Source organism: Globicephala melas, chromosome 16 (genome assembly GCF_963455315.2).
Source record: "Globicephala melas chromosome 16, mGloMel1.2, whole genome shotgun sequence".
In the NCBI taxonomy this organism is placed as follows: domain Eukaryota; kingdom Metazoa; phylum Chordata; class Mammalia; order Artiodactyla; family Delphinidae; genus Globicephala; species Globicephala melas.
Genome location: NC_083329.1, coordinates 70,685,740 through 70,712,557, shown reverse-complemented (window position 1 = coordinate 70,712,557; position 26,818 = coordinate 70,685,740). Strand labels below are relative to the sequence as shown.

Here is a 26,818-nt window from a genome sequence, read left to right as displayed (position 1 = left end):
GGCAGAAATTTGTTGAGGTTCAATTAAATCGTTATTAAATTTGTTTTGCACAATCTAGGGGAAATTCAATGACACCCTTTCCAATAAGGTCTTGGGTACATTTTGGGGGAGGATGATTATGTTTGAGATTCGGTAATTTTGAAAAATTAATCCAAGACGAATTTCTCTTCTGATGCTCTTCAAGTTGATTTCTGAAGCTTTTTGACAGGAAGCAAAAGAGGATGCAATGTTTTGTCAGCACACAAGACTACCATCAGTGTGCCCCATCAAACAGTCCAGGTTGTTTTTCAGAATTTCAGGATAGAGGTTAGTGGCCAGAGTAACCTGGCGCCGTTAGGTCCATTTCACTTTTCTGGGTGTCCCTCTCTGGCTTTTGTGTTCTGCTTACCTTTAACAACCGACACCCATGACTCACCTCAGAGGATTTCCTACATGCTACTGGAGTCACTTTATTTTTATTTTTTACAACTCATTTTTAAAAATTGAAGTATAGTTGATTTCCAATGTTGTGTTAATTTCTGCTGTACAGCAGTGATTCAGTTATATATGTTGACTATAGTTCCATCTGCTAGACAGTAGCAACTTGTTGTTTATATATACATAATAGCTTACATCCGCTAACCCCAACCTCCCACTCCAGCCCTCCCCCAACCCCCTCCCCCTTGGCAACCACCAGTCTGTTCTCTATGTGTGTGATTCTGTTTCTGTTTCATAGATAAGTTCATTTGTGTCATATGTTAGATTCCACATAGAAGTGATATCATATGATATTTGTCTTTCTCTTTCTGACTTACTTCACTTAGGATAATCTCTAGTTGCGTCCATGTTGCTGCAAATGGCATTATTTCACTCTTTTTGTTGGCTGAAGAATATTCCATTGTATATATGTACCACATCTTTATCCATTCCTCTGCTGATGGACACTTCAGGTTGCTTCCATACCTTGGCTGTTGTGAATAGTGCTGCTATGAACATTGGGGTGCATGTATCTTTTTTTTTTTTTTCCACTCTGTAGATTTTTACTTGCACCCTGTGTGCATATATCTAGGGCACAGAGGACCACCAACATGCGCCAGTACAGCGTAGGAACCCTGCATTACATCCATTAACTTAAACCTATCTTTAAGATCCTGCTTTGAACAAAAAAGAAAGCTTAGAAGGCAATATGCTGAGTGGGAATAAACATTGAAATATAGCAATCATGTCTTCAACTTCTACAATTGTCTTTACGTGCCAACTAACATTTATGCAGCCTCTTACAGGTACTTTACCATGTAATTTAAGTTTTAGAAGCTTTGATAAAATCACTAGTAATATATAACCATGCAGAAAACACATCACGCTGACAGCACAGAGGCAACGATTTTGCACAGCTTTCCACATTGTGCAGGTTACACACAATACAATATCAATCTTATTCCTAACAGATCCTAAAAAAGATATTTCAAGGCCTAGCTGTAAACTACAGTACTTTATATCTATATTCTTAATAAAAATAAAATCCACAAATCTTAAAAAGGAATTTTAAATGCAGGGCTCTATTGAACTGGTAAACTGTAACACAAACTGGCACAACAGAGGTGACTGAATACCAGTCTCACTCTATATGATGCACGCATGCTACTCTCCCACTAATTCTTTTTTATTATGTAGTTATTTTTTTTTAAACATTTTTACTGGCGTATAATTGCTTTACAATGGTGTGTTAGTTTCTGCTGTATAACAAAGTGAATCAGCTATACATATACATATATCCCCATACCTCTTCCCTCTTGCGTATCCCTCCTCCCACCCTCCCTATCCCACCCCTCTAGGTGGTCACAAAGCACCAGGCCGATCTCCCTGTGCTATGCAGCTGCTTCCCACTAGCTATTGGTTTTACATTTGGTAGTGTATATATGTCCATGCCACTCTCTCACTTCATCCCAGCTTATCCTTCCCTCTCCCCGTGTCCTCAAGTCCATTCTGTAGTAGGTCTGCATCTTTGGGGTGCATGTACCTTTTTGAATTATTGTTTTTTCCAGATATATGCCCAGGAGTGGGATTGCTAGATCATATGTAATTCTACTTTTTGTTTTCTGAAGAACCTCCATACTGTTTTCCACAGTGGCTGCACCAACTTACATTCCCACCAACAGTGTAGGAGGGTTCCCTTTTCTCCACACTCTCCCCAGCATTTGCTTTTTGTAGACTTTTAAATGATGGCCATTCTGGCTGGTGCGAGGCGATACCTCATGGTAGTTTTGATTTGCATTTCTCTAATAATTAGTGATGTTGAGCATCTTTTCATGTGCCTGTTGGCCATCTGTATGTCTTCTTTGGTGTAATGTCTATTTAGGTCTTCTGCCCACTTTTGGATAGGGTTGTTTGTTTTTTTTTTGTTCAGTTGTCTGAGCTGTTTGTATATTTGGAAAGTAAGTCCTTGTTGTTTGTGTCATTTGCAAATATTTTCTCCCATTCTGAGGGTTGTCTTTTCATCTTGTTTATGGTTTCCTTTGCTGTGCAAAAGCTTGTAAGTTTGATTAGGTCCCATTTGTTTATTTTTGTTTTTATTTGTATTGCCTTGGGAGACAGATCTAAGAAAACCTTGGTGTGATTTATGTCAGAGAATGTTTTGCCTATGTTCTCTTCTAGGAGTTTTATGATGTCATATCTTATGTTTAAGTCTTTAAGCCATTTTGAATTTATTCTTCTGTATGGTTGGAGCCACTTTTTTCAACTCGCCAACACAGGCCTAAAATACTCAGAAATTTACACTAATCCCTTCCCCTGCCCAGAGTACTTAGCCTTTGACTATCTGTGCAGGAATAGGAAAGCCAACTCCGAGGTGTAGTTTATACTGCAGGGCACACCTCAAGACCAGGCTGGTTTCTTACCTTCCTGCTTCCTTCTGCCTCCCATGTTGGTCTCACCTAAGGGCACTTCCTAAATAACTCACTCGCCTGTGACTCTCTGACTCAGGGTTAGCTTCTGGGCAACCCATCACCTTCCCCATAAGACAGTGTCGTGAGAATTAAATGAGGTAAGTGCATGTAAAGCACTTATTGTTTGGCCCCAACATGTACTAAAAAATGTTAAATATTATTAGCTTGGTTCTCATCTCTGTGTTTTGGACTCTGATAGATTGGTGCCAAATTGGAACATCAATCCATCGGGTTGGGCACTGTGAGGAAATAGTGGAATAAAACTGGAAGAGCATGTGAAAGTGCATCTTAGCCTCCCAAGGCCTCACCACCCTGGCTACCTAGGCAAATGTCAGCAAAATGGGTGCAAGGGTACCCGCAGTACAGAATTTGCTGCGGAGAGAGTCCACCTTATAATTATTATTTTTTAAAAAGATTGGTAAGCCCATTTCTCTAATAGTTGGAAATTTCAAATGTTTGGCCATTTACTATGACTACTTACTTTTAAAGAATTCTCGCCAATACAAAAATTGAAAGATATACTAGTGGTGGTCATGAGGTCCCAGCATCCCAGTGGGCGTGAGGCTGGGGGAGAAATCACAGTGGTCTGAACACCCTCCATCTCATGAACTAGGTAGTGTTGCTCTGTGGTTCACCACCCAGAATGGAAAACTAAGTTTTATATTCACGTTGATATGACTCACAGAATTCAAGAGACTCTTTGAAAAATCTGTAGAATTTGTACTGGTAGGTTACTTTTTCTTTAGACTTCATATGTGAAATAAAATTAGAAGGCAACCTTCAATGCATATGCACAAGCTCTCTAGGGATGTATTTATTTTTTTGGAAAGGTTTATTGCAGGGCCAAGCAAGGAGAACATGTGGCTTGCGCTCAAAACCCCCGAGCTGTTGGATGGTTTGGGGGGAAAGGTTTTTTATCTCTCGGGTTTTTTTTAAAGGCAGAAAATCCAGCCCTTATTCTATGGAGAGAAGGGAGGAACAGTGAGGGCAGTGTCTTCTTGGAAAGAGCCATACTCTCCTCCATCCTCCTACCACTTGCCTTTTCTCTTTCCACAGCTCTTATTTTCTAACTCTTTAATCACTGTCATGAAGCACTAAGCAGCGAGGCTGGCACACAGCTTGAGAAATGCAGGAAAAGACAATACAGTAATTTTGTAACGTGCAGAGTTGTCCTCTCTCCTGGATTTCTTGCCTGGGTATTTCACATGCTGAGTACACAGGTTTATTTACTGAGTGATAACTATGTGTCAGGCACAGTTCCAAGTGCTTTACATAAATCATCTCACTTAATCTGCACTAAAAACTCAGTGAAAGTTGTTTCCATTCTTTTCTGGATGACTAAAGCTTGGAGAAGTAGTGTATCTTTTCCCACACCAGTTAAACCTAACATTCCATGGGTATTATCCCTCCATTGGGGACTACCGTGAATCATCAAATCAAAAGGATGTTTATTTTTATCCGATTGGGAGGAAACAAAAAAAAATGCCCAAACTTTGGTTGGCATCCAAGCAGAGAGATATGAATCAAGTTCTTTTCTTATTGATTGCCTGCTCCGTCTAACCATTCTTGTCTTGGGGATTGAGAATGTATTCAGACTCAAAGAATTTAAATACTCCTTCCATGGGGCCACATTTGGGAATCACCCATTTCATCTACATTCTGGAAATGCATGTCACTTACATGTTCTGTTCCTGGAGAACTGGTGAGCAACAGGAGGGAGTTGCTGGCAAGTCACTTCATGTCTCCTACTGTTGTTTCTAACACTTTCACGTCTGTGGATGTGCAACTGTATGATTGATTTGTTTCCACCCAAGAGTTATCTGCTCCCAAATTATTTCCATATTTTGTAGACTATAGTCTGTAAGTGTCTAACTGATGAGGCACCTGCACATGAACCCAGTGAAATATCCCGCAGCTAAATGGCTTAAGTGAAAATACCCAACTTAAAGGCACTAGCAGCACAGGGTGAGATTTTCAAATGCAGCCAAAGGGAAGAGCATGGCTTCTCCTCTGACAGGAGGTCAGCAGTGTTGCCATGCCGGTGCATACATCACCTGCCTCCTAATTGGAAATTTAAGAGAGCAAACTCTTCATCTGAAAATTAAGTCATGAGATATGGAATAATCTCATAAATTAGCACTTTGGAAGAAAGGGGTGTATCCAAGGCTCACGGTGCTTAATTCAACTTCGGTGGCTCTGGTCAGTGCCCCTTCTCCCTCTTTATTTTTTAAAATTGTGTTTAGCCTTTTTCTTTTTCTTCCTTGTGTTGTTTCTTGATTACTTACACACATACACACACACACACAGAACACAAACACATTCTCCACGGCTAACTTTTAACTCTACCTCTTTTATGCAATAGTCACATTCTTCTAGAAAAGAGGAATTATTGCTGCTTGCCCACTGGCATCCAATTAGGGCATTCAATTAAAGAAATACCCCATATATTTCCGTAAGAAAAAGTCTGGTAAATCTTTAGCTTGCAGAAAAGCATCCAATTCAGAAATGCTGCACTCATTAAGTTTCCAAATTCAGAATTCACTTTGTTTTTTCCTCTGACTGGCAGAATTTATTCTACTTAGCCAATGTCACAGTGATGAAAAACTGAATTTTGACAACTGATATACCATACAATGGAAGTAAGTGTGAAAAAAAAATCTTAGAAGCATAGAATTCCTGTTTTTGAATGTCTATAATGAAAATACTGGAGTTACCTGTAAACCAGTACAATTTGTGGTTCCTGTAATGTTGATATAGGGCTGCTGAAATCCTTGATGGTTTGCTAGGCATTGCCACAGGAGAGATTTAGACCAAGACTTTCTATGTGTAAGACCCCACTGGTATGCATTACGTAAAAGGTGTCTGACCTGGACCACCCACCTTTAAAAGGTGTGTAAGTGTATTGGAAACTCACTGTCTTTTTCCTGCGGTTGTTTTTTATAGCTGTCAACTCCTTTCCATGGAGGCACAGGGAATTTGCTGCTCAGAAAATCCCCCCCTGTGACCTCACTGGAGACCCTTCTTCCTTCTGAACTTGGGCAAATATTACACTGCCTAGAAGTCCAGAAATTTTTAACAGATTTTTCCAGAGGCTTTTCTCAGATCTGCTTCTGAAGAAAAGACTGATCTTCATGAGTCCACCAACGCAAACTTTGACTTAATTGCTGGTGGAATCCCCCAAAATCCGGTTATAAGAAGTCCATTAGGGGAATGGACTTAGTCCATTAGTCCATTTTTGTTTTTTCCAGAACTGTACCACGTCTAATGACATAACCATATTAGCCAAGAGCCAAGATCCAGACCCCGCATTTACATCATGGCATTGCACCATGCTGGCAATACTGAAAACAAAGATGACGGTCATTCAAGCTGCCTGGTTCCTAGAGGACACACAGCCCCCGTGACCCAGCACCTTTAAAGTTTTGACAGTTTTTTAAAAAAGCAATGAAAATGACACACATAATGATGGTAGTCCTTAAAGAAAAACTGGAGGCATTTTATAGCTAAACGATTTTACTGGCTTTTCGTGAAATAAAAAACACAAAACAAACCACCATGGTTAAAAGGCCATAATCAGCGTTAACCAAATGAACCAGCCACTTGGTTACAGTAGCTGATAACAAACACTAGTGGATATTATTGCTTATACCCAGGTTCATTTATATGTCCATTACATTTTGGCAAGATTACAATCACATGGGAGCTTTGGTTGTATAAATTCCATTCTGACTACTCATCGAAAACTCAACTCCTACCATTTTATGATGGGATATATGCCGATCCTTCCTCTCATTCTGTCTCCTTTCTCCTTCCATTAATGACTTACAACCTATTGACCCCAAATTAAAGTAGAGGCATTTACAATCATCCTATCCTTCCCTACTCTGCTGCCCCCTCCTTTGTCATGAGAGGGTGATAAAGGGGCCTCTTTATGGCTGGGCCTCTCCCAGCTTTTGAATCTGGTGTGTATCCCCTGCCAGTCATAAATGTCCATCTGTAATCTGGATAGATTTTCAAATATATTTGGCTGTCAACATTGGAGTTTGGATTCAACTGTCTCTTTTCCAACTTCTGAAAGGTAGAAAAAAAATCAACAGCTTTTAGCATCAGTAAATTGACTTCCTGAAAGAATAAGTCCCAGCCTCCACCATACAACATCCCTTGACAGGTATGGAAGTGTGGCCTGAAAATGCTCTGTGTGAGTGCTGTAACATTTTAATTTACAGAGAAGCAGTGATTGACGGCCTCTCAAAACTCCCCTGCTCAGTACTTTCTATTTTAACACTGAAAACTCAGAATGACAAAGGGTCAGAACTAACTCACAATAGCACCATTTCCTAGACTCTTGGAGTAAAATTCCCATCTTCGTTGGAGAATGCAGTGACCCTAGACGACCCAGCCTCCAGCTTCGTGCCTTCACAGGCCCCGCTGAATTTCAGCAGGGGTGGGTGGTCTGCCTTGGTATACTTCTGCAGCAACATGAGTTTTCCCTGGGAAGAGTTAAAAATATGGGTCTTACAAAGTGAAGTTGGCCGCAGGTGAGAGACCTGAGGAAGCCTGTTTCCAGTGGGGAGGTGTGACAAGCCTGCAGACGTTGGGACAGAGTCCGGGGACCCTTTCCCTTGCCCATCTCGATTCAAGTCAGTGGAGAATCTGCATGCAGAAACACGGCAAGATCAAGGAACACTGAGAGATGTACGTCCTAATACAGCAATCCGAACACCAATGCTCTTACGGTATCTTCTGTATTCAGGTCCACCAGAGAGTTTGCCCTGGATAATGCTGGGATTTAATAAGCCCTTCTAATGATTATAAAGATTGTCCTCTTAAATCTAGATGTTTTATACAACAGAAGATGTGATATCACTATATTTTACATGGCACATATAACCATATAATTACTAGCACTTACATGGCAAATATCGTAAATATTACACATTCTTGGAGTGGACTTTGTAATTATACCGATGCTATTCAGCAGAACAAAGATGAAACACTCCCTAACTTGCACTTTGGGGAATTTCATTCCAACCCTTTACTTCACGACAGAAGGATAACCCTCTAAGTAATAATGCTTGGTGATCACATGGGCAAAGAGAATCACAGGGCGACTTCATGGTTAATGTGTGGCTTGTAAAATAAAGTAATACACAGTATTTTCATTTACAAGAGACCATATAAAAATATTTTCCAATTTGGAATTCGAAACATGAGAGCTGGATTTTTTTTTCCTTTGTATAAAAAGAAATGAGATAACGGACTAAAGTTTATTAAGCCTTCTAACAAAAAATATACAAGTTTAAGGAATGCAGTGGGCGTCAACTTCCCTTTTTGTCCAGGCTCATGGATGGTGAGCTTGTGCTTTGATCCCAACACAGATAAATGCATGAAAGTGGAGGAAGAGCAGCGCCTGCCACCTGAACTACACCTTATCTCTAATAGTAAGACCGATTTTACAGCAGTGCTTTGAAAAGTGGTGTGTCAGATTTCTCCTTTTTTTTTTTTTTCTCTTCTGCCTCAGGCGACCGCTGGAGATGAATTCCAGAAGCACCACTTTCGTCTCGAGTGATGTTTATTTAGTGCAATATCTTCCTTCTCTCTTTCCCTTTTCACACGCTGGTAGTGGTCTTCTTCCTTCAGGTACCACACGGGGGGCCAGCGGTGCCGCTCAAAGTATTCCTGGTTGTCTGGGGAAGGAAAGATGCAGATGGTGATACCTGCTGTTCATTCATGGCCTCTTTGTGCCAGTAGGTTCTGTGCTTAGGGTTCTTATATATGATTATCGTGTGCTCATCCCAACTACCCAATGGGCAGGGACTGTGGGCAGGGCCAGTGGCAGACTGTGACACCAGAGTTTTGAGAGGTAGAATCACTTGCCTAAAATCACACAGCTGGACACAGAGAGCCTGAACCCAGGACTCCTTCACTTCAGAGCGTAAGCTCGCTCCCAAGCATGCCTCCCTGGACAAGGGCGAGCCAGCAATCTCTGCTCGCTCCACAGCAGGGCATCCTGACCGCCCCCTCCGCCCAGATCCCCCCGGCCGTGGAGTTCTCCAGAGATGACTTCCAACCTCCAATTCCTTGGGTCACGTCACGTGAATCTGTGACGACCGCACAAGGAATTCTCCATGAGCTGGGGGCTGCCCGCGTTCCTTCTCGGGGGCAGTGAAGGTAAAGCCTTCAGTCACAGGTGAGGGGAACTGGACAGATGGGGACCGCACGGCCTCACCTGCAGATTTCGATTTGATCTCCTTGCGGAACTTGGAACAAACACTGTTGTAGTTGGTGCAGATGTGGTGCAAACACCAGGCGGCCAACTGGTGGGCGTTGTGAAACTGCAGGGAAGTGACCAAAAGGGGGTCAGACTCTGTTTTCTAAAGTGGGGCTACAAAGAAATAAAAAGCCACAGGACGGGTCAAAGAAATAAAGGGCCCAGATGACTAATTCGGAAACCTCTTGTTTTGACTACACGGTTTTGACTCTGCCCATGGTTCCGACGCCAGCCACGCGTAAGCGTTCGGCACACTCCCCCCCCCCCCCACTGGGATATGTGCGCTAAAAATAATCACTGTATCAGATCAGGAGTCTAAAGTATGCCTTGCCCTCCTCTTCTCCCCTTCCACCTGCCCTCTAATGGTAAGTGGCCGTGGCCTCTGGAAGGCACCAGACCATGGGAGAAAGCAGCGATGTCATCTCCGTTTAAGGAGCCCCGGCAACAGAAGCCTCCGTGTTGCATGTCGAAGCTCAGGTGGCTGGGGCCAGAGATCTAAAACAGGAGCACGAAAGATCAGTGCAGGAGCACGCGGCATGTGTGCCTGTCCTCCACCTGTCCTCTGGTTACATAAGAAGAGCAGGCAGTGTGGGCGGGGACGGAGGGATCCAGACCCTCGATCCACCCTCTCCTTTCTGAGCAGACGCTCAGGACAGTGGCAGCTGAGGAAGCCGTGACTGCAAAACACCCGATGCTCAAAAACCCACAGTCCACTCCCCATTCCCTCCCCCACTTTGGCAGGTCCCTCCACCCCTCACTCTTTCTGTCCAGGCCCCTGTCAGGCATCCATTCTGTTGTCTGTCGCTCTTGAAGTTTCTTTGAGCAGGTGAACCCCTGAAACCTACAGTGTGCTTCCTCCAGGGCCCCCGTCAGTGCCCTGAACAGAGGCCAAGAGGAAAGCCAACGCCCTCAGAAACTAACTCAAGGAACTCTCTGCAGATCACAAGCCCAACAGGACAGACAATTCTAGCAGGTGCTTCCGACTTCTCTCGATAATAGATTTCCTTCTGCAAGTCAGAGCAGAGCAGTGCGGTACTGGCGTTGGCTTGTACCTGCTCGAGAGCATCACGGAGCTCGGTGACTTCAAGTTGTTAAAGTTGGCCAGGTAGGGGTATTTACACCCCAGAAACTGGAAAATGCAACAGATCAGCGTCCCACCTGTCCCCAAGCTGTTAAATACTTACCTCTTGGGTTAGGGTCTAACAAATGAGCTAAGATGTGGGAGACTCTGTCCTAAACTCTTCCTGCCACGGCTTGTCAGAGATGAGCAGGAATCATATTATTTCTTTGCAGGGTGTATGTGTGGGCGGGGTCGGGGGAGGTCACGGGGTGGGAACACACAGCAAACAAATAGACACGACTGTAAACCATTACCTCCAGTGGGCTGGCCCTATATGAAGTTCTGGGTCATCTGATTGTTCTCAAGGAGGAATGCTTACTGGAGAGGGCACAGGTCATAAGCTGTCCTCCAGGCCTGTTTCAAAACACCCCCAAATTCCCTTTTGGACAGTGTTGATGGGGGCTTGCTGATTTGACTTGTGATTGATGTCTGCTCTCAGTTTTAACTGGAACCTCTGTGAGGTTGTTTTTCACATTGGATTTTAATAAGTTGTGCTTGTGTCTGTTTCCCTCAGTGGCCTAGGACGGCCCCAAGGGCAGAGAATCTACCCTGTTTGTATCTCCATGTCCTCTCGTCTAGGGTGGTGCCTGGTACAGGGGGAGAAAATACCAAATCCTTGTTGAATGTTAAGTCAGAGTGAGCAGGTTGCTGTGAAGTCCTGGTCCACCGTTTTCCCTTCTGAGAAATCTGGATTGAAACTGCCTGACCTAAGACTTAGTGAACCACTGCCCTGAGAAAGGGAATGAAGGAAGCCAAACCTAACAGGCCACAGAAAAAACGAAAGAGTTTATTCTTAGTTCCTTCAGAGTGTAACCTCATCGCCAGTAAGTCTAGGCCAGGGACTAGATAACTCTGCATACGTGCCTTGTACTATGAAAGGGCTTCCTCTCTTTGGTGCTCTTTCTGGAACATTCTCTCCCACCTGATTCTCAAAATAATCTGTAAGGTTGACAGGGTGTGAATTACCATCCTTATTTCCTACAGATGAGGAAACTGAGGCAGAGTTTAGCTTTGTGCATTAAGTAAGTTACGTAGTGACCAAGCCGAGGCTGGATCTCAGACCCTCTATGGAGGAAGGGGGCAAGTGTGTATGGGGATTATGGAAACACAACGTCAACAGTAACAAGTACTGATGTAAAAAAAAAACCCAGGAGGGCTGCAGTGAGACGTGAGGCATCCATCACTGGACTTCACGAAATTCTAGAAACTGTCTGATCTCGGCCAATCCGTGTCTGAGAATTCAAGGAAGGAGAGAGAATGCCTTCTCCTCCCATGCCCTGAGTTGTTCTCCCACATGTGAAGCTGGTGCCTGGGGGCAGGGGGAGGGGGGCACAAGGGGGCTGGCGTGTGGGTGGGGTCCTTGTTGTTTTATTCAAACAAAGCCCAGCAGGGTGAACCGTGCATGAAACGTAAAACTCTCAGATCTTCTCGTTGCACACAGTGGGGGGCCTCTGTGACTCGGTGGTGACATCTTTATTTAGACAGATGCAACAGCGGAATGTTGCATCAGCGTTAAACGAACTGGTTGAACACACTGAAAAGGTGAAAGGCAAACTGCTACAAACCTGGGCCAATTCCAAATAAGAGAGCACTTCCCCGTCGATGCCCACGCCACTCATGGCGGCCCTGGTCAGCTCCTGGACAGCGTGCTGCTCTGGGGAGGAGAGAGGGAGCGGGAGAAAGTTAGTGCCTGGAGGCCATGGCCCGGGAGCAGCCACGAGGGGAGGAAGCACGGGTCACAGCTCCACGTGAACTGAAGCCAGGGCCCGCTCTGCCGCGCGCCTTTCAGCACGGGGAGTCCTGGTCTCCAGCCAGTGCACCGGCGACTCCGGGGATCCTTGTTCGCCTTCTGAAATATCTAGAGTCCTCCAGACCTTCTCTGTCCAATATGGTAACTACTGGCCACCTGAAACTATTAAACTTAAATTAATAATTAAAAGTAAACCAAGTAAAAACTTCAGGTCCTCAGCCACGCAAGCCGCATTTCATGTGTATCGGCCAACGCGGACACAGGAAGTTTCCATCACTGCAGATAGTTCTGTTGGAGCGTGCTCTGGACAGGCCAGTACCTGCCTAGAATCCTCTATTTTTTTTCTTTTTTTGTGGTACGCGGGCCTCTCACCACTGTGGCCTCTCCCGTTGCGGAGCACAGGCTCCGGACGCGCAGGCTCAGCGGCCATGGCTCACGGGCCCAGCCGCTCCGCGGCATGTGGGATCTTCCCGGACCGGGGCACGAACCCATGTCCCCTGCATCGGCAGGAGGACTCTCAACCACTGCGCCACCAGGGAAGCCCTAGAATCCTCTAGACTCCGTCATATCTTCCTGCTTGACAGTTTCCCCATTCACATCCCTCCAATTCTCAGTACTCTCTGACCGTGGAGAGACTGAGTAACCGGAATGAGTCCAAATGGGGAATTAAAATTGTGAATGTGTACGTGTGTCTCAGCAGCAGCAGACAAGGGACATGTTCAACCTCTCAGATTCCAAAGGCTCGGGGGAAACTTCAGCCAGAAGTCAGACAAGTCTAGATGGGAGAGCCATTTCTGCTCTGAAGCTGTGTTCCAGGCTTCTAAGATGAATTCAAACTGTGGTTCGGAGACTGAGCTGTGTCTTGCCTCTGTTAGGCTGTTGCCCTCCTCTGGCGCTGACGTGTGGGTACAGTCTTGGCCCGGCATTTCTGGCTCCTTGATGCTGACGTATTCTTTTTTCATCTCTAGCACTGCATCTATTCTTCTAGTATATGGTCCAAATCATGCTTACTTTCTGCTCTGGTTCTATCGATACATACTTACTTGTTAGTCAGTACGCCCCCATCTGGTCAACAGGGTATCAAGATTGGGATGGTTTCTTTGACACAAGCTTCCTCAGCTCGATTGACAAACAAAGAACTATTTGGAACTAAATCTCCCAGAGGAGTCACTGGGTTTTTTGTTTTTTCTTTTCTTTTTTTTTTTTTTTTTTTGCGTTATGCGGGCCTCTCACTGTTGTGGCCTCTCCCATTGCGGAGCACAGGCTCTGGACGTGCAGGCTCAGCGGCCATGGCTCACGGGCATAGCCGCTCTGTGGCATGTGGGATCTTCCTGGACCAGGGCACGAACCCATGTCCCCTGCATCGGCAGGCGGACTCTCAACCACTGCGCCACCAGGGAAGCCCTGTTTTTTCTTTTAAAATAAATTTATTTATTTTTGGCTGCATTGGGTCTTCATTGCTGCGCATGGGCTTTCTCTAGTTGCGGCGAGCAGGCTTCTCACTGCGGTGGCTTCTCCTGTTCTGGAGCAGGGCCTCTAGGCGCACGGGCTTTAGTAGTTGTGGCACGTGGCCTCAGTAGTTGTGGCACATGGGCTTCAGTAGTTGTGGCACGTGGGCTCAGTAGTTGTGGCACGTGGGCGTCAGTAGTTGTGGCACGTGGCCTCAGTAGTTGTGGCGCACGGGCTTAGTTGCTCCGCGGCATGTGGGATCTGCCCGGACCAGGGCTCAAACCCATGTCTCCTGCACTGGCAGGCAGATTCTTAACCACTGCGCCACCAGGGAAGTCCAGTCACTGGGTTTTAAATTTTAGGGAACTGCAATATTTCTTGATATTCATTTAACACTTTGCCTTGCAAGGCATTTTCACCCCAGAAACCGACTTTTAAACACTATGGTCTAAACACTCTATACTACACACCAAACACTATATAAAGGATTAAAGGAATCACCTTAGGAAGCTATTTACTAAATAATCATAATAGTTAATAATAGCATTTAATAAGAAAAGTAAACATACATAGAAGTCTATAGTTCACACAAGAAGGTTTCTTTGGGTCAGTTTCTTCCATATTTTCATCCCCACACTTAATATTTAAGCAAAAATGGCACTACTTCAAGATTGATTGCAAACCTTGTTCAACAGATTTGCCTCCAAATTACTTTTGAATATTTAAAAAAATTCAATTTGTTTTCAAAGGACAAATACTTGTAAAAACTGGATAGTCAAATGGCTTGGGACTCTTACTTCTGAAAAAAAGAATTGCCCATTGCAGCCTCCTAGCAGCAATACTCATTTGAATCTATGACTTCAGGTATATTGGTTAAAAACCGTTTAAAAAAATGAATAGCGATACTTCAACCATCTCTTGTTATCCAACTGGTGAAGAAGGGAGGTAAGGAGAAAACTTTGATCTCCAGTTGGTTGAGTGTAGTAGAAACCTGGAATACAGAGAAGTAAATCTTTTCTCTAGAGACACTGGCAGAAAGTCAAGGGCAGATATGACTGGTTGGTTTGTTCATACATTCATTTTCATTTAATGATTCCACAAATCTTTACTGAGAACCTCATATGCTCAGGCACTTTTCTGCGTGCAGGGGATAAGCCAGTGAGCAAAACAGGCACTATTCTGCTTTCACGGTTAACAGGAGTCAACTAAACGTAGCAATAAACACCCTATTGCTAATCGAAACCTTTGGTGATGAAGCACAAGGTTTAAATTCAAGAAAAACAATATTCGAACGCGTGTATCTTATTTTGACCTGCTTTGGCTCACCAACTGAGCAAGTCTAGAAATGATACATAAGATTCTGTGAAGTTAAAGCAAGTCTCCCTTTTTCCCAAAATGGTCTTGACAATGTCAGAACATTTTCTAAAATAGCTTTAAGAAAACCACTTACATAACGCTTACTAGGTGCCAGACACTGTTCCTAAGGCCTCTCTCTCTCTTTATATATATATAATCTCTTAACTCATTTAATCTTCATAACTCTGTAGTAGAATATTATGATCCCCATTTTAAAGAGAGAGAAAGCTGAGACCCAGAGCAGTTAAATCAAGCAGGAAATCAGCCAGCCAGTAAATAGTGGAGCCAGGATTTGAACCCAGGCAATCTGGATCTGTAGCCTATGTTCTTACCCACTGCCTCCTACTGCCTCTTTCTTTCTTTTTTTTTTCGTGGCTGCGTTGTGTCTTCGTTGCTGCGCGAGGGCTTTTCTCTAGTTGAGGCGAGCAGGGGCTACTCTTCGTTGCAGTGCGTGGGTTTCTCACTGTGGTGGCTTCTCTTGTTGCGGAGCACGGGCTCTAGGCGTGTGGGCTTCAGTAGGTGCAGCATGCAGGCTCAGTAGTTGCGGCACTCAGGCTTAGTTGCGCCGTGGCATGTGGGATCTTCCCGGACCAGGGATCGAACCCGTGTCCCCTGCACTGGCAGGCAGATTTTTAACCACCGGGGAAGTCCCCTGCCTCTTTCTTAGACGCTGTGTCTGAACACATATTATGGGGATAAATGGACACAACAGAATTTCCAATTCCAAATGGAATTTCCAATTTCCAATTCTGTGGTCCACCCACAAATGAGGCAGAGGGCATAGAGCACGGGCTTCAGGGGCAGGGGCCATGCATTACTCAGCTTTAAATGTGCATCAGCAGGACCTACTACAAAGTAGGTGCTGAAAAAATAGTTGCTGAATTGAACTGGGCTGTCTGATACATTTGATCCGTTCATATCACCCTGTACCAGACAGTCCTATATTGGGTGCTAAAAAATAAATTTTTATTCCCTGGAAATCTTATTTTTGCTTAAATGCGATTTTGATAAATATGACAGTCAGACACCGCACGGCCCTGAGTCATCAGCCTTACCTGCAAGCGCGACCAAGTGTGGCAGGCAAAATCTGTTTGCCAAAGCAATTAGTTCCAGTGGGTCCAGGTCCAAGTTAGGTGACAACTGCTTGGTATAAAGATAATCCAGTACCGCCTGCATTGACATCTTGTTTATGTTCGGGAGATATACCTGAAAGGTTATTTGAAAAGGTAAGTTCTGCTGAAGAAAGCAGTGGGCACATTTTCAGGCTCTACTGCTTGTAAATATCCCCACTGTGTGATTCACTGTTAGTGAGTCTGGGACACCTTGCTTTGAGGCTGTGCAGAGAAGTCATTTACTATTTATGGCTTGAAACATAACCGTTTGATTTGTAGATGACAAAAAAGTGGGGCTGCCTGACAGCCTGATTTGGAATTTTTAAATGGCTGTTTGGGCTTATAAATCAGACCAATGGGCTGTAAATGGATGACATTACAGGCCCTCCTTGCCAAGTACCTTATAATACTCGATTGTGGGGAAAGAAATCTCCTAGCAACATGACAGGTGTTGGGGGGAGCTGCACACTGCACTGTTGCTGACACATGACAGAGGCCAGCTCTCTAAGATGTCAAAACAAAGGATGAACAGCCACCCTAGTTGCCACAGTGACTGGCTTGATTCCAACCTTTCACTAAATGCGAGCATGGAATCAACTCTATGTCAATAAAAAAAAATTGAAAAGTATATGTTAGCATGACATACACACTTTATCTTTCCTATGACATAGACATAGAACTACTGGAACATTATCAGGTATCAGCAGAGAATCCAGAGAAACCTGTGCTTGGGACATCTAGGGGAATGGCTGGGGAATGGGGAAGTGTTCCCTGGAGGATCCCCCTAATCTCCTTCCTGAGTACCTGTAGTTGTTTCCCATATTCCTACACGCTAGAGTTTGCTGGGGAGCCAGGGACTGCCTGGGAAGTAGAGTTCTGAATGTCTGGGCCTGGATCAACAGGGATATACACGTTATAGCAGGTATTCTTCACTTTAGGTTTCTAACGCCACGAGACGTACCCTGGCAAAACACGGAATGGTGCCCCTAGTGCTTGCTATTTGGAATGACGATAAGAATTAACCCAATAGAAGGCCTCCTATGCACAAAGTACTGTGCTAATAAGCTTTCCACATGCATTATCTATTTTGATCCTTATATCCTCCCTAGGAGGAAGAGACTTTTATTTTTGCCATCTTACAGGTAAAGGGATGGAGGTTCAGGGAGGTTAAGTCCAGCGCCCAGGGTCACAGAGCTAGGAGGCTGGGGCTGATATCTGAACCCAGGAAATATGATTCTGAAGTCTATGTTCAGAACTGCTGTGTAGGACTGGAAACCCTTCATGGTAAGGAAGAAAGCTACACTACAGCACCTTATTTCACTAACAGTTTTTTAGAATTAGATTTCTAAGTTCAAAAGGATGAACAGTCACACACTTCTTAATTCTGGTACTTAATAAACCTCTCTATACAGCATAGAAAAATATATATCTATATATGATTACATTTATGAATTATATATTATTATATCTGTATATTATATATGATTACATCTATACTATATATCTAATCTCTCTCCATATATTTGTATGTATGTGTGTATATATATGTGTGTATATATATATATATACACACACACACACACACACACACACACACACAAAATGCCTCCACAATCTACAGGGGCCTTGTGGCCATTGCAGTCTTCTAGTGGTATGGTTGCAGAACTGTTTAGGTTATAGCAACCATCTATATAATTTTCCTGCATAGACACCAGCCACTTCAGAGAGGGAATATCCTTTCAGACAGTTGGAGTTTCCCTAAGTGTATCAAAGAGGGCCCAGAAAAATTCCTAGAAATATTAAGAAAATTACCCCCTCCCCTCTCAGACGGAGGGAAAACAATTATGATTCTATTAATAAGCTGCATGGGTTACTACCATCAATGACTTGACGAGCGTGATCATTTCAAGTTTCTAGCACAACCTCTACAATAAATAAAACCTGGCAAGTAGAAAGTATTACTTATACCATTTTGAAATAGAGAAGCTGTGGTGTTGTAATTGCTATTCCAGTGACTCTAACACCGGTTATATCTGTGTGTCTACATGTTTACGCACACATGCGTTTATCTTGTACAGACATGAATTTATGGCAAATATGGCAAATGACATAGGGAAAAATTTCATTTCTCTAGAATGGTGCTTGGATTCGTACCCCTTTTAGATAACTGAAGGTTAATTAACTTGTGAAACTTTAAGATCTGGGCCATTGTGATAGTAAAAATATATACATTTTACCAAGTGCTAAGTGCTCTAAAGTGTTAGTGATTATCAATAAAAAAAGTCCCAGAGTTTCCTGTGAGCACCTGTTCTCCCAGGGATGGGGATGTCTGCTGTTCCTGAAAATAACGGCTTGGAGGACAGGGCAAGAGGCTGGGGCAGGCCCAGAGAGGTGTTGCTAAAATGCTCTGTGACCTTTGACAGATCACCCTCTCTGAACCTCAGTTTCCTCATCCGTGACACGGGAGGGGTTTGGAATACATGACATCTAAAGCTTCTCTTCACTGAGATGACGGATTTTGAAGTTACCCAGATGACTTTAGCAATTTTTGCTAAGAGTGCGTTCTAAGTCATGGCAAAATGGACATCCTAAATGGAAAGAAGTTGTTTCTGGCGGCCGGAGATGACAGTGGATTCCAGCAAGCAGCCCTGGCCCAACACTTCCACTGTCTTCAGAGCATTCTGACATTTGGGATCATCCATGACCTACTGTTTCCTTCTTGCTTAATATAACACTGACATTTTTTTTTAAAGCAATGGCTCTTTGGGGCAAATAATGTTAGGGACCCTCCGAAGTAACCAGCAAATGAGAAAAAACGAAAACACTTTCAGAACATGCATTTCTTTCCCCCTCGATGCTGATTCTCTGTAAAAGGCTGTTTCTGTGATTTCAACATTTATAATGAACTGAATAGCAACAGAGCGACCGTTTTTACAGAACTTTAAAAAATAATACAAATACAAGAAATGGAATTAAAAATGTTGTGCCCTACCTGCTGAATGTAGCTTTAAAAAATATAAGAATATGATGCTACCCTAAACAACGACCCATATTCCAGTTTAGTTGGTTTACAATTTTAATTGCGAAGATCAGCTCAGACGATCAGGCTTATAATTAGAGATGGTCTCATAGAGAATGAGAGAGTATTCTAGATCCAGAGCATTGCTTCCTACAAGCCGGCCATGCATTTTTAATGAACCACTTGCTGAGTACCTCTGGGGAGAAAATTATGCTTACTGCTACATTAAAAGTAATGAGAAAAACAGAAGTAAATTACAGTGTCTTCTTAAATATTAAATGACAAAAAAAAGTTAAAGAAACATCAGTGGGCATATTTTATTCCTTTCTGGATATGCATGTGAATTCTATTAATGCAAAAAAAAAAAAAAAGAGGCTGGATTTTGTGGAGGATGTCAGATTTTCAGAAGACAAAGAGTTAAAAGGTGGTCTAGAAAGAAAAGGCCCATGTGAATACGCACCTCAATTAACCATGAAGCATTTATTGGGCCTTTAACCAAATGCCTCTTCTTACCCCCATAACCATCTGCACTACACTTCGCTAGTTTAGGAAGGGAACTGGGGGCTTGTTACCTGAAGGCTTTTGGGGGACAAAGAGCTTGAGCTCCTCATGGAAACAATTTAACAAGAATCCTCCAGGATAATAGTCACTGACACTCCTTGAGCCTTTGCACGTTCTAGGCACCAAATCTGATGCTTTACACGCGTATCCTCATGCCTTACCTGCCCTTTGAAAAAGGTTCTCTTGCGGTCCCCGTTTTAGAGATGAGGACACAGGTCTAAAGGGGGTCAGACTCTTGCCCAAGGTCAAGCTGAGACTAGAGTTCATAACTATGTAAATTACAGTCTACCCTGGAAATCACGAGAAAGGGCGGGAAAGGCTGGACATATCCACAGCTCATGCCATTCTTTGTATACGAGGTGCCCTGGCACAGACCTTCGGTTGCTTGGTTCCAGGGCCTTTGTCTCTTGAGCTGGGTTGAACCTCTACATCCCTATCAGGCTCAGCTGCAGTTCTCAATGGTGAGTGACCTGGTCCTTAGGGGGTGGGGGGCAGGGTGAAGCTAAACAGGTGTCGTCCCTGGGAGAGGCTGTGGCGCCGCGTACGCGTGTGGTTCACATCGCTGACAAGTTTTTGTTTTGGTCACCTCTCCCGCACATTTTAATCTGGACACAATTACAGTCCATTCTGGGAAGGGATAAAGGGGATTAGCATTTGTGAGGTCAGCTCTGACAGTGTCCCTTTGTGGGACAATGGGCTCCTGACCTCGATCAACTTCTCTCTGCTGCGTGAAGAGCAGGCTATCTGCGGCACTCTTGGCACACACTTCAGAGAGCTGGAAAAAGAAGGGAAGCGAGCCTCTGGACTCTTTATCTCAGGAGATTACTGAAGTCGGCGATGTGCCAGTTGGATGAGGTTTTATGAATTGGTGGCTTCCCCCAATTTTCTTGGAAGTGAGAGGGAAGGAATATCATCAATGCTACCGGCATCCAAATAGGACTGAGGTCATCTTGCATTTAGCGCTTACGACGTGCTTTGCAAGTATCAACTGTCACACCTCACAACCACGTTACGGGTTTACGATCGCCTTTTCCAGATGGGGAGGCTGGAGCCCAGCAAGGTGGTCACTTGCCCAAGGCCACTCAGCTTTTTATGTAGGGGAGTTGGGGGATCTGAGCCTCAAGCCCTTTCTTCACTGGGTGGCCTCTACCAGCTGCTGTCATCTCAGTAACGATGCTCCCAAACACCTTTGATGGCCCAGGAAAGACTTCATTTAGCTACAGGCAAGGACCTCCTGGTTTACAAAGGCTGGCAGACACCAGAAGAGGTCATCCGGATAATTCTAACATCTTTTCCCCCAACAGACAGTCTTTGGCTGGGGGTCGGTTTAGGAGCAGCTGTAGTTTTTTCTGGAAGCAGGAGGGTGGCCTAGTGACAGCTGGCCCTCCTGGCTTGGGATTCTAGGATTCTGTTTCCCTACTTGGGGATGCAGATGCAGGCGTCTGGGTCACAAAGGGAGTGCTCGGATTTCTGGTGTGAGCCCCCCCCCCGCCCGCCCCCTTGGAAAAGTTAGCTATTGTTTTCTGTATTTCTGTTAAAAGTTTGGAGAGATGCTGAGATAAGCCTAACAAGCCTCTTAGGACAATAAGCTTGTGTCCCCATGTTTTATTTTTTCTTAAAAAAGATGGTTAAGAAATACCTGCAAAACTCGACAGAAAAAATGCCCACCTCTAGGCTAAAGTTAGAAACGCCCACCTCTAGGCTAAAGTTAGAAATGCCCACCTCTAGGTTAAAGTTAGAAATGCCCACCTCTAGGCTAAAGTTAGAAATGCCCACCTCTAGGCTAAAGACAGGGCCAGCGTTTGACAGGTTACCCAGTGGCTTCTACTAGATGTAACAAGCACTCCAAGAGGCCTTTCAGAGGAGTCACCCTTTGCTCCATTACTGTTTCCCTAGAGTTGACAAACCCTAGAGCTGAGACAGATCAGGGCGCAGCCTCGGAGAGTTGCAGCTCCAGGCACCTTGAGCGTGACCTAGTGCACCCCCGTCTTGCGGATAAGGAGACCGAGGCACGAGGAGGTGGCTTTTAAAGATTCCCCCGTCTGTTACTAGCAGAGCTGAGCCCAGGACGTAAGTGACTAAAGACACTTTTCAGTCTCCACCTTCTGGAAGACGGTCTGCCCTGCTTCGATGTGATTTTGAGAGTACCCTGCCTGGTGACATTTGTTAAAAAATATAGCTGAGCATGTTTTCAGGGACAAGGAGAGCTGTGAGGATGGAAGGATACAGGAGCACACAGGGGCTCACACAGAACAAGCGAGCGACAACAGCTCCTCATAACTCCTCATAACTGCAGAATTAGGAAGACAGTGAAGGGGCTTCCCTGGTGGCACAGTGGTTGGGAGTCCGCCTGCCGATGCAGGGGACTTGGGTTCGTGCCCCGGTCCGGGAAGGTCCCACATGCCGCGGAGCGGCTGGGCCCGTGAGCCATGGCCGCTGAGCCTGCGCGTCCGGAGCGTGTGCTCCGCAACGGGAGAGGCCACAGCAGTGAGAGGCCCGCGTACCAAACAAAAAAAAAAAAAAAAGAAAGAAAAAAGACGACGGTGACCTGACACTGAAGCACTGCCTAAAAAACTATTCCGGATTTCCCTGGCGGTCCAGTGGTTAGGACTCCAGTCTTTCACTGCAGGGAAACAAACAAACCTATTCCAAGTTAGCAGTTAAAGAATCGAAGTCCTCTGGCCAGTCAAACACTTCCTAACATAAATACACATGCACGTTCATAAACATGCCGCTTGGGCTTTTCGGAAGGCACCTACCTCACTGTTGGCGCTTTCGACGAACGACCCCCCGAACATGGCAGCCATCCACTTGCAGCTGCAGATCAGCAGCGGTTTGTGGGCACTGATGGCTCCGTCGTCCAACTTAAATGTCACATCTGCCCAAGGATGGAGGAAGCACAAGCGTGAGCCAACCTCCCCGAGAAACTTCCACCCACGCGCCTCAGCCTACATCTCTCGTCTTCTCTCCTCCATACCTTTAAGCACTGATGTTGTGTCCACCCCTCCCCAACCTCCCCGGCACCCCCCGACCCCCCGCCTTGGGCACACCCAATTCTCACCGTGTCCTCCGAGGATTAAGGAGTAAGCAGTTAAAATTACACAAAGGGTCACAACACAAATTCTCTGAACCATAAAGTAACGTAAAGGAGAGGAATATTTTTTCAGCCTTATTATGAAAAATTTCAAACATAGAGAACAGTGGAAAGAATAGTACAACGACAACTTGCTTTTCACATGCTTAACATTTTGTCATGTTTGCCTTAGCGATATATATATTTATATATTTTACATTTATGTAGACATTTTTTAACAGCATGATACTTCACTCCTAACTACTTTATTAATAAAGAATTTTCTAAAAATAAGAACATTCTCCTAGATAACCATACCATTATTATTTTTAAGAAAATTAGGAATAATTCCCTAATATCATCCATTATCTAGTTCATATTCAAAATTTTCTAATTACCCCCAATTGTATTTTATAGTTTGTTTGTTTTTTTTTTAAACAGAATCCAATTGAAGCTCCCACACTGTATTTGGTTAATATACCTCTGTAGTAGGGAAAGGGAGATTTCATCATGTTCACTTAAGGTCTATTGTTTACTTTACTGTGGGTTTGTGACATTTCATTAACTTTCAAGACTGCTTCTGTACCATGACGGTCAATGTCTGGAGTAAATATTACGCAAAGCTTCAAAATTAATGAACAGATTCAGCTACCCCCTATTACATGTATATTACTATGACAGGCATTATGAAAGAGAAAGAAAAATACAAGTATCCCTGTAAATAGAAGTCAGGAAGTCAAAGTTTTACAATGAAACATACACAGAGAGGACAATCACAGAACAAAAACGACACACGCCTGTAAGATAGGACAAGCATGGGCCAGTCGCCCATCTTGGATACAGGCCACCAGGGTGCTTAAGCAATTACATAAGGGCGCTGTGGGCAGCCCTTGGCACAGTTATCAAAGACAACGAAGGGGCAAGAAGGATACAGATAAGCAGGGTAAAGGAGGGTAAGAAGTGAAAGGAGAGGGATTAGAGACAGATGAGGCTTTCCAGATGGGAATGCAGAGGGTCACCGAAATGGCCTCAAGGATTTCAGTGGCCTCGGGAACAAAGGTCACTGATTTTTGTCATGGGTGTGTGCCGAAGGGTCAAAACAGACTTGATCAGGGAAGGAATCCTGGAGGGCAGTTGTGAGCATCAAACCAATGGCTGAGGCTCACGGGTAGCTCGACCTACCCTTGAGGAGCGCTGTGACAGCACGGGGCTTTAGGGGGCAGCTTGCGTTCAAATCCTGGCTCAGTCATTTACTACCTGTGCAACCGTGGGCCAGTTACCTAACCTCTCTGTCCCTCCGTTTCCCCATCTGCAAAACGGAGATCATCAGATTTAACCCTCAAGTCTGTGAGAATGAAATAAGCAAAATACGTGGAACTTGGGTACGTGGGGGAAGAGTACTTACGTACGCTAGTGACGGTTACCCTTCCCCTCCTCGTGTCTGGCTAACGTTTGATCAAAGGCAACCAGAGGTATCGATGACTTTGCCATTGGACCCACTCACCTGAGAACGTCCCCTTGCTGAGACACTCTTTTATCCGGTTGGCTTTCCGGACGTGAAACGCTTTCGTAATCTCCTGGTTCATGAAGGCTTCCTTGTTCATGATGTTCTCCACCATCATCCGCAAATCAAACATCTCTAGGACCTCTGCTATCTGAGCCAGGCCCACCAGATCCTTTTCCTTTTCATCCAGTTGCCCCGTATAGAGAAACTGGAGCAGGGTCCGGAAAGGGCCTGGCTGGACGGATGGGTCCATCCTGACCACAGTCATGGGGCCCACCCGCTTCGAAATGGGGTTGACCTGCATCTCCTTGTGCATGGCAACGAAGCCCTTACTCCAGCCTGACAGGGTCTGTGTCTCCGCCGCTGAGCCCTCGGCCTCCAGCCCCGGGGTCTCCTGCTGGGACAGGTTCTGGCTTGAGGACGTCCACTGATCGGCCTGAGGTGTCCTTGGGGTGCCCTCCTCCCTTTCCTCGTCTGGATCAAGACTCAGGGGCCGCCCCTGGAAATCCCTGCTTTGCTTCTCTTGCTCACAGGCTCCTTCGCTCCAATGGGGGGTTTCTTCACATTCCATTAAAAAGAGATCATAAAATTTGGAAGAGGAGGTAGCGAGGTAAATCCGGTGTGCGAAGATCTGCTCCTGGTCCTGGAGGATGAACAGGACGTCAGCGCACAGAGGATTGTCCAGTAAACAGGCGGCTTCGTTCGTTCCTGTGGAGGGACATTCTGGAACTTTGATGACCGGTGGAGGGGCTTTTGGAGGTAGGAACGGTGCCTGAAGTAGAGGTTTCTGGACTTTCTTTAGGTGGGATTTCCAGAACTGCAGGTGCCGGCGGGAAATGAGGGCGGCTCGGATTGCATTGTCAAACACATCCTTGATTCCAAACTGGTCAAACACGCTTGTTTCGTAGTAGGGTATGCCCAGTTCCTTTGCAACCTCTCGGCCTTTTTCTGGGGGCAAGATATCCCCTCTCTTTATGGGCCTGAAATAGAATACTTTAAAAATTAGAATCAGTCTTCTTTCAGGAAAGAAAATAGTAACCAGGGCCTATCTAAGCACCTACATGGATTATACATTTAAAATCCTATTCAGGCTTTTAACCAGACTCTTGAAAAATCTACCAACCTTAAGACTTGCAAATATAAAGGACTTAGGACTGCAGGAGAAAAAAAAAAATTGCTTCTGGTAGTAACAACAGTAACTCAAGTATCAGCCATTTGCTAGCTATGTGATCCTGGACAAGTTACTTAACCTCTTTAAGCCTTGGTTTTCCCATCTGTAAAATAGGAAGAATAATAGTGAGTACTTGCATCTCAAAGGACGATTGGAAGGTTTAAATGAGATATTTGCCCAGCACAGTACCTGTTCCACAGTAAGTGCTTGAGACACGTTGGCTGTTATCATCATTGCCACCATCATCTGCATCATTTTCATTATTATCCCCTTATGCTTACGTTTTGCTGTATACCTTAAAAATCAATCCATAGTCATTTTCTCACTTGAGCCCCAGAGCAACTCTATGGCTATTATATTTGTTCTACATTCTGAAGAAACTGAGGCAGAGAGGTTAAAGGGTTTGCCTAAGGTCACATTTGCAAGTTGCTGAGAGACCTTTCCTAAGCAATGAGAGTCTAGAACTCCCTGGTTCTAGACTAAATGGTCCATGTCCGACAGCTCATTAAGTCTCCTCTATTAGGTGTGTGAGCCTTATCTCATATCTCACCGCTTCTCTTTACTTCCACACCCTTCAGTCAGGCCCTCATCATCTTTTGCCTGGACTAGTACATAAGCCTCTGAACTCATCTTTCTTCAGATTCTCCACATTTTCTCTCACAGTGCTCACTGTTGCACGAAAATTCCTCACATAATACAAGTATGACTTAGCCGCAGTTCTTTAAAAAAACTTCCTCTGGTTCCACAGAGCCCATGGAATAAAGTCTACACCCTTTAGACCGGCACACAAGGCCCATTTACAATCTAATCAAAACCCAGGAAGCCAAATGTCTGGAAGCAGTACGGGCAGAAGAGTGCTGTAATTATGGCATTACCGTGGTCAAGACACAGATGGATTCCAGAACGTAGGCAAGATGGGATCTGTCGTTATGCTCTTCACACACACATCCTTGGTTCTGAGACACACTCTTAGGAGATGATCTTCCTAAATAAATATTTGGCTTACGAGACCAAGGGTGATGTGTGTGACAGGCACCGGCCTTAGGAACAATAAGAATACTGGGTAGAATTTGGATTTGAGGACCTAGATGGAAAACTACAGCTTGTTGTAAAGGCGGAAGGGAAGTGCAGAGAGGGAGAAGGGTTAACTTCATCACAAACTGATGAATCTCTTTAAGGCTTAGCTCAGATGCCACCTCCTTCATCAAATCTCAGAACTGTCTATGGAAAGGACTGTCCCCTGGAGCTCTGTAACTCTCCTCCAGGCCTCCGCACATCCACGGTGTGAGGCCCGACTATCCTAACCTTTGAAACAGAAAGTTCCGGGGCCAGGGGCTCATCTCTCATTTGCCCAGAGTCCTCTTTCCCTCTACGTGGCTTACGATATTCAATTCCTAGTCCCTGCATTTAAGAATAGAAGGAACATGAATTGTTTTCAGAACATTCATCCAAGACATACCTAGAACATCAGAAATTATCTCAACAAAGTACCATTTGCTTTTGCTGTG

The 26,818-nt window shown here is 44.6% G+C and overlaps 1 protein-coding gene across 5 annotated transcripts in view; it reads right to left on the bottom strand.

The window, feature by feature from the left end:
- Positions 1–8,410: 8,410 nt before the first annotated feature.
- Positions 8,411–26,818, bottom strand: part of RHOBTB1 (Rho related BTB domain containing 1) — a 68,427-nt gene continuing 50,019 nt past the window's right edge. For all 5 annotated transcript variants that reach the window (XM_030843956.2, XM_060286454.2, XM_030843955.3 and 2 more), the window contains 6 exons: positions 24,140–25,119; positions 22,322–22,440; positions 15,926–16,076; positions 11,881–11,969; positions 9,154–9,259; positions 8,411–8,611 (listed from right to left, as the gene is read on the bottom strand). In XM_030843956.2, the coding sequence (XP_030699816.2) occupies positions 8,442–8,611; positions 9,154–9,259; positions 11,881–11,969; positions 15,926–16,076; positions 22,322–22,440; positions 24,140–25,119 (1,615 nt within the window). In that variant the 3' untranslated portion in view covers positions 8,411–8,441. The remainder of the gene's footprint in view (positions 8,612–9,153; positions 9,260–11,880; positions 11,970–15,925; positions 16,077–22,321; positions 22,441–24,139; positions 25,120–26,818) is intronic.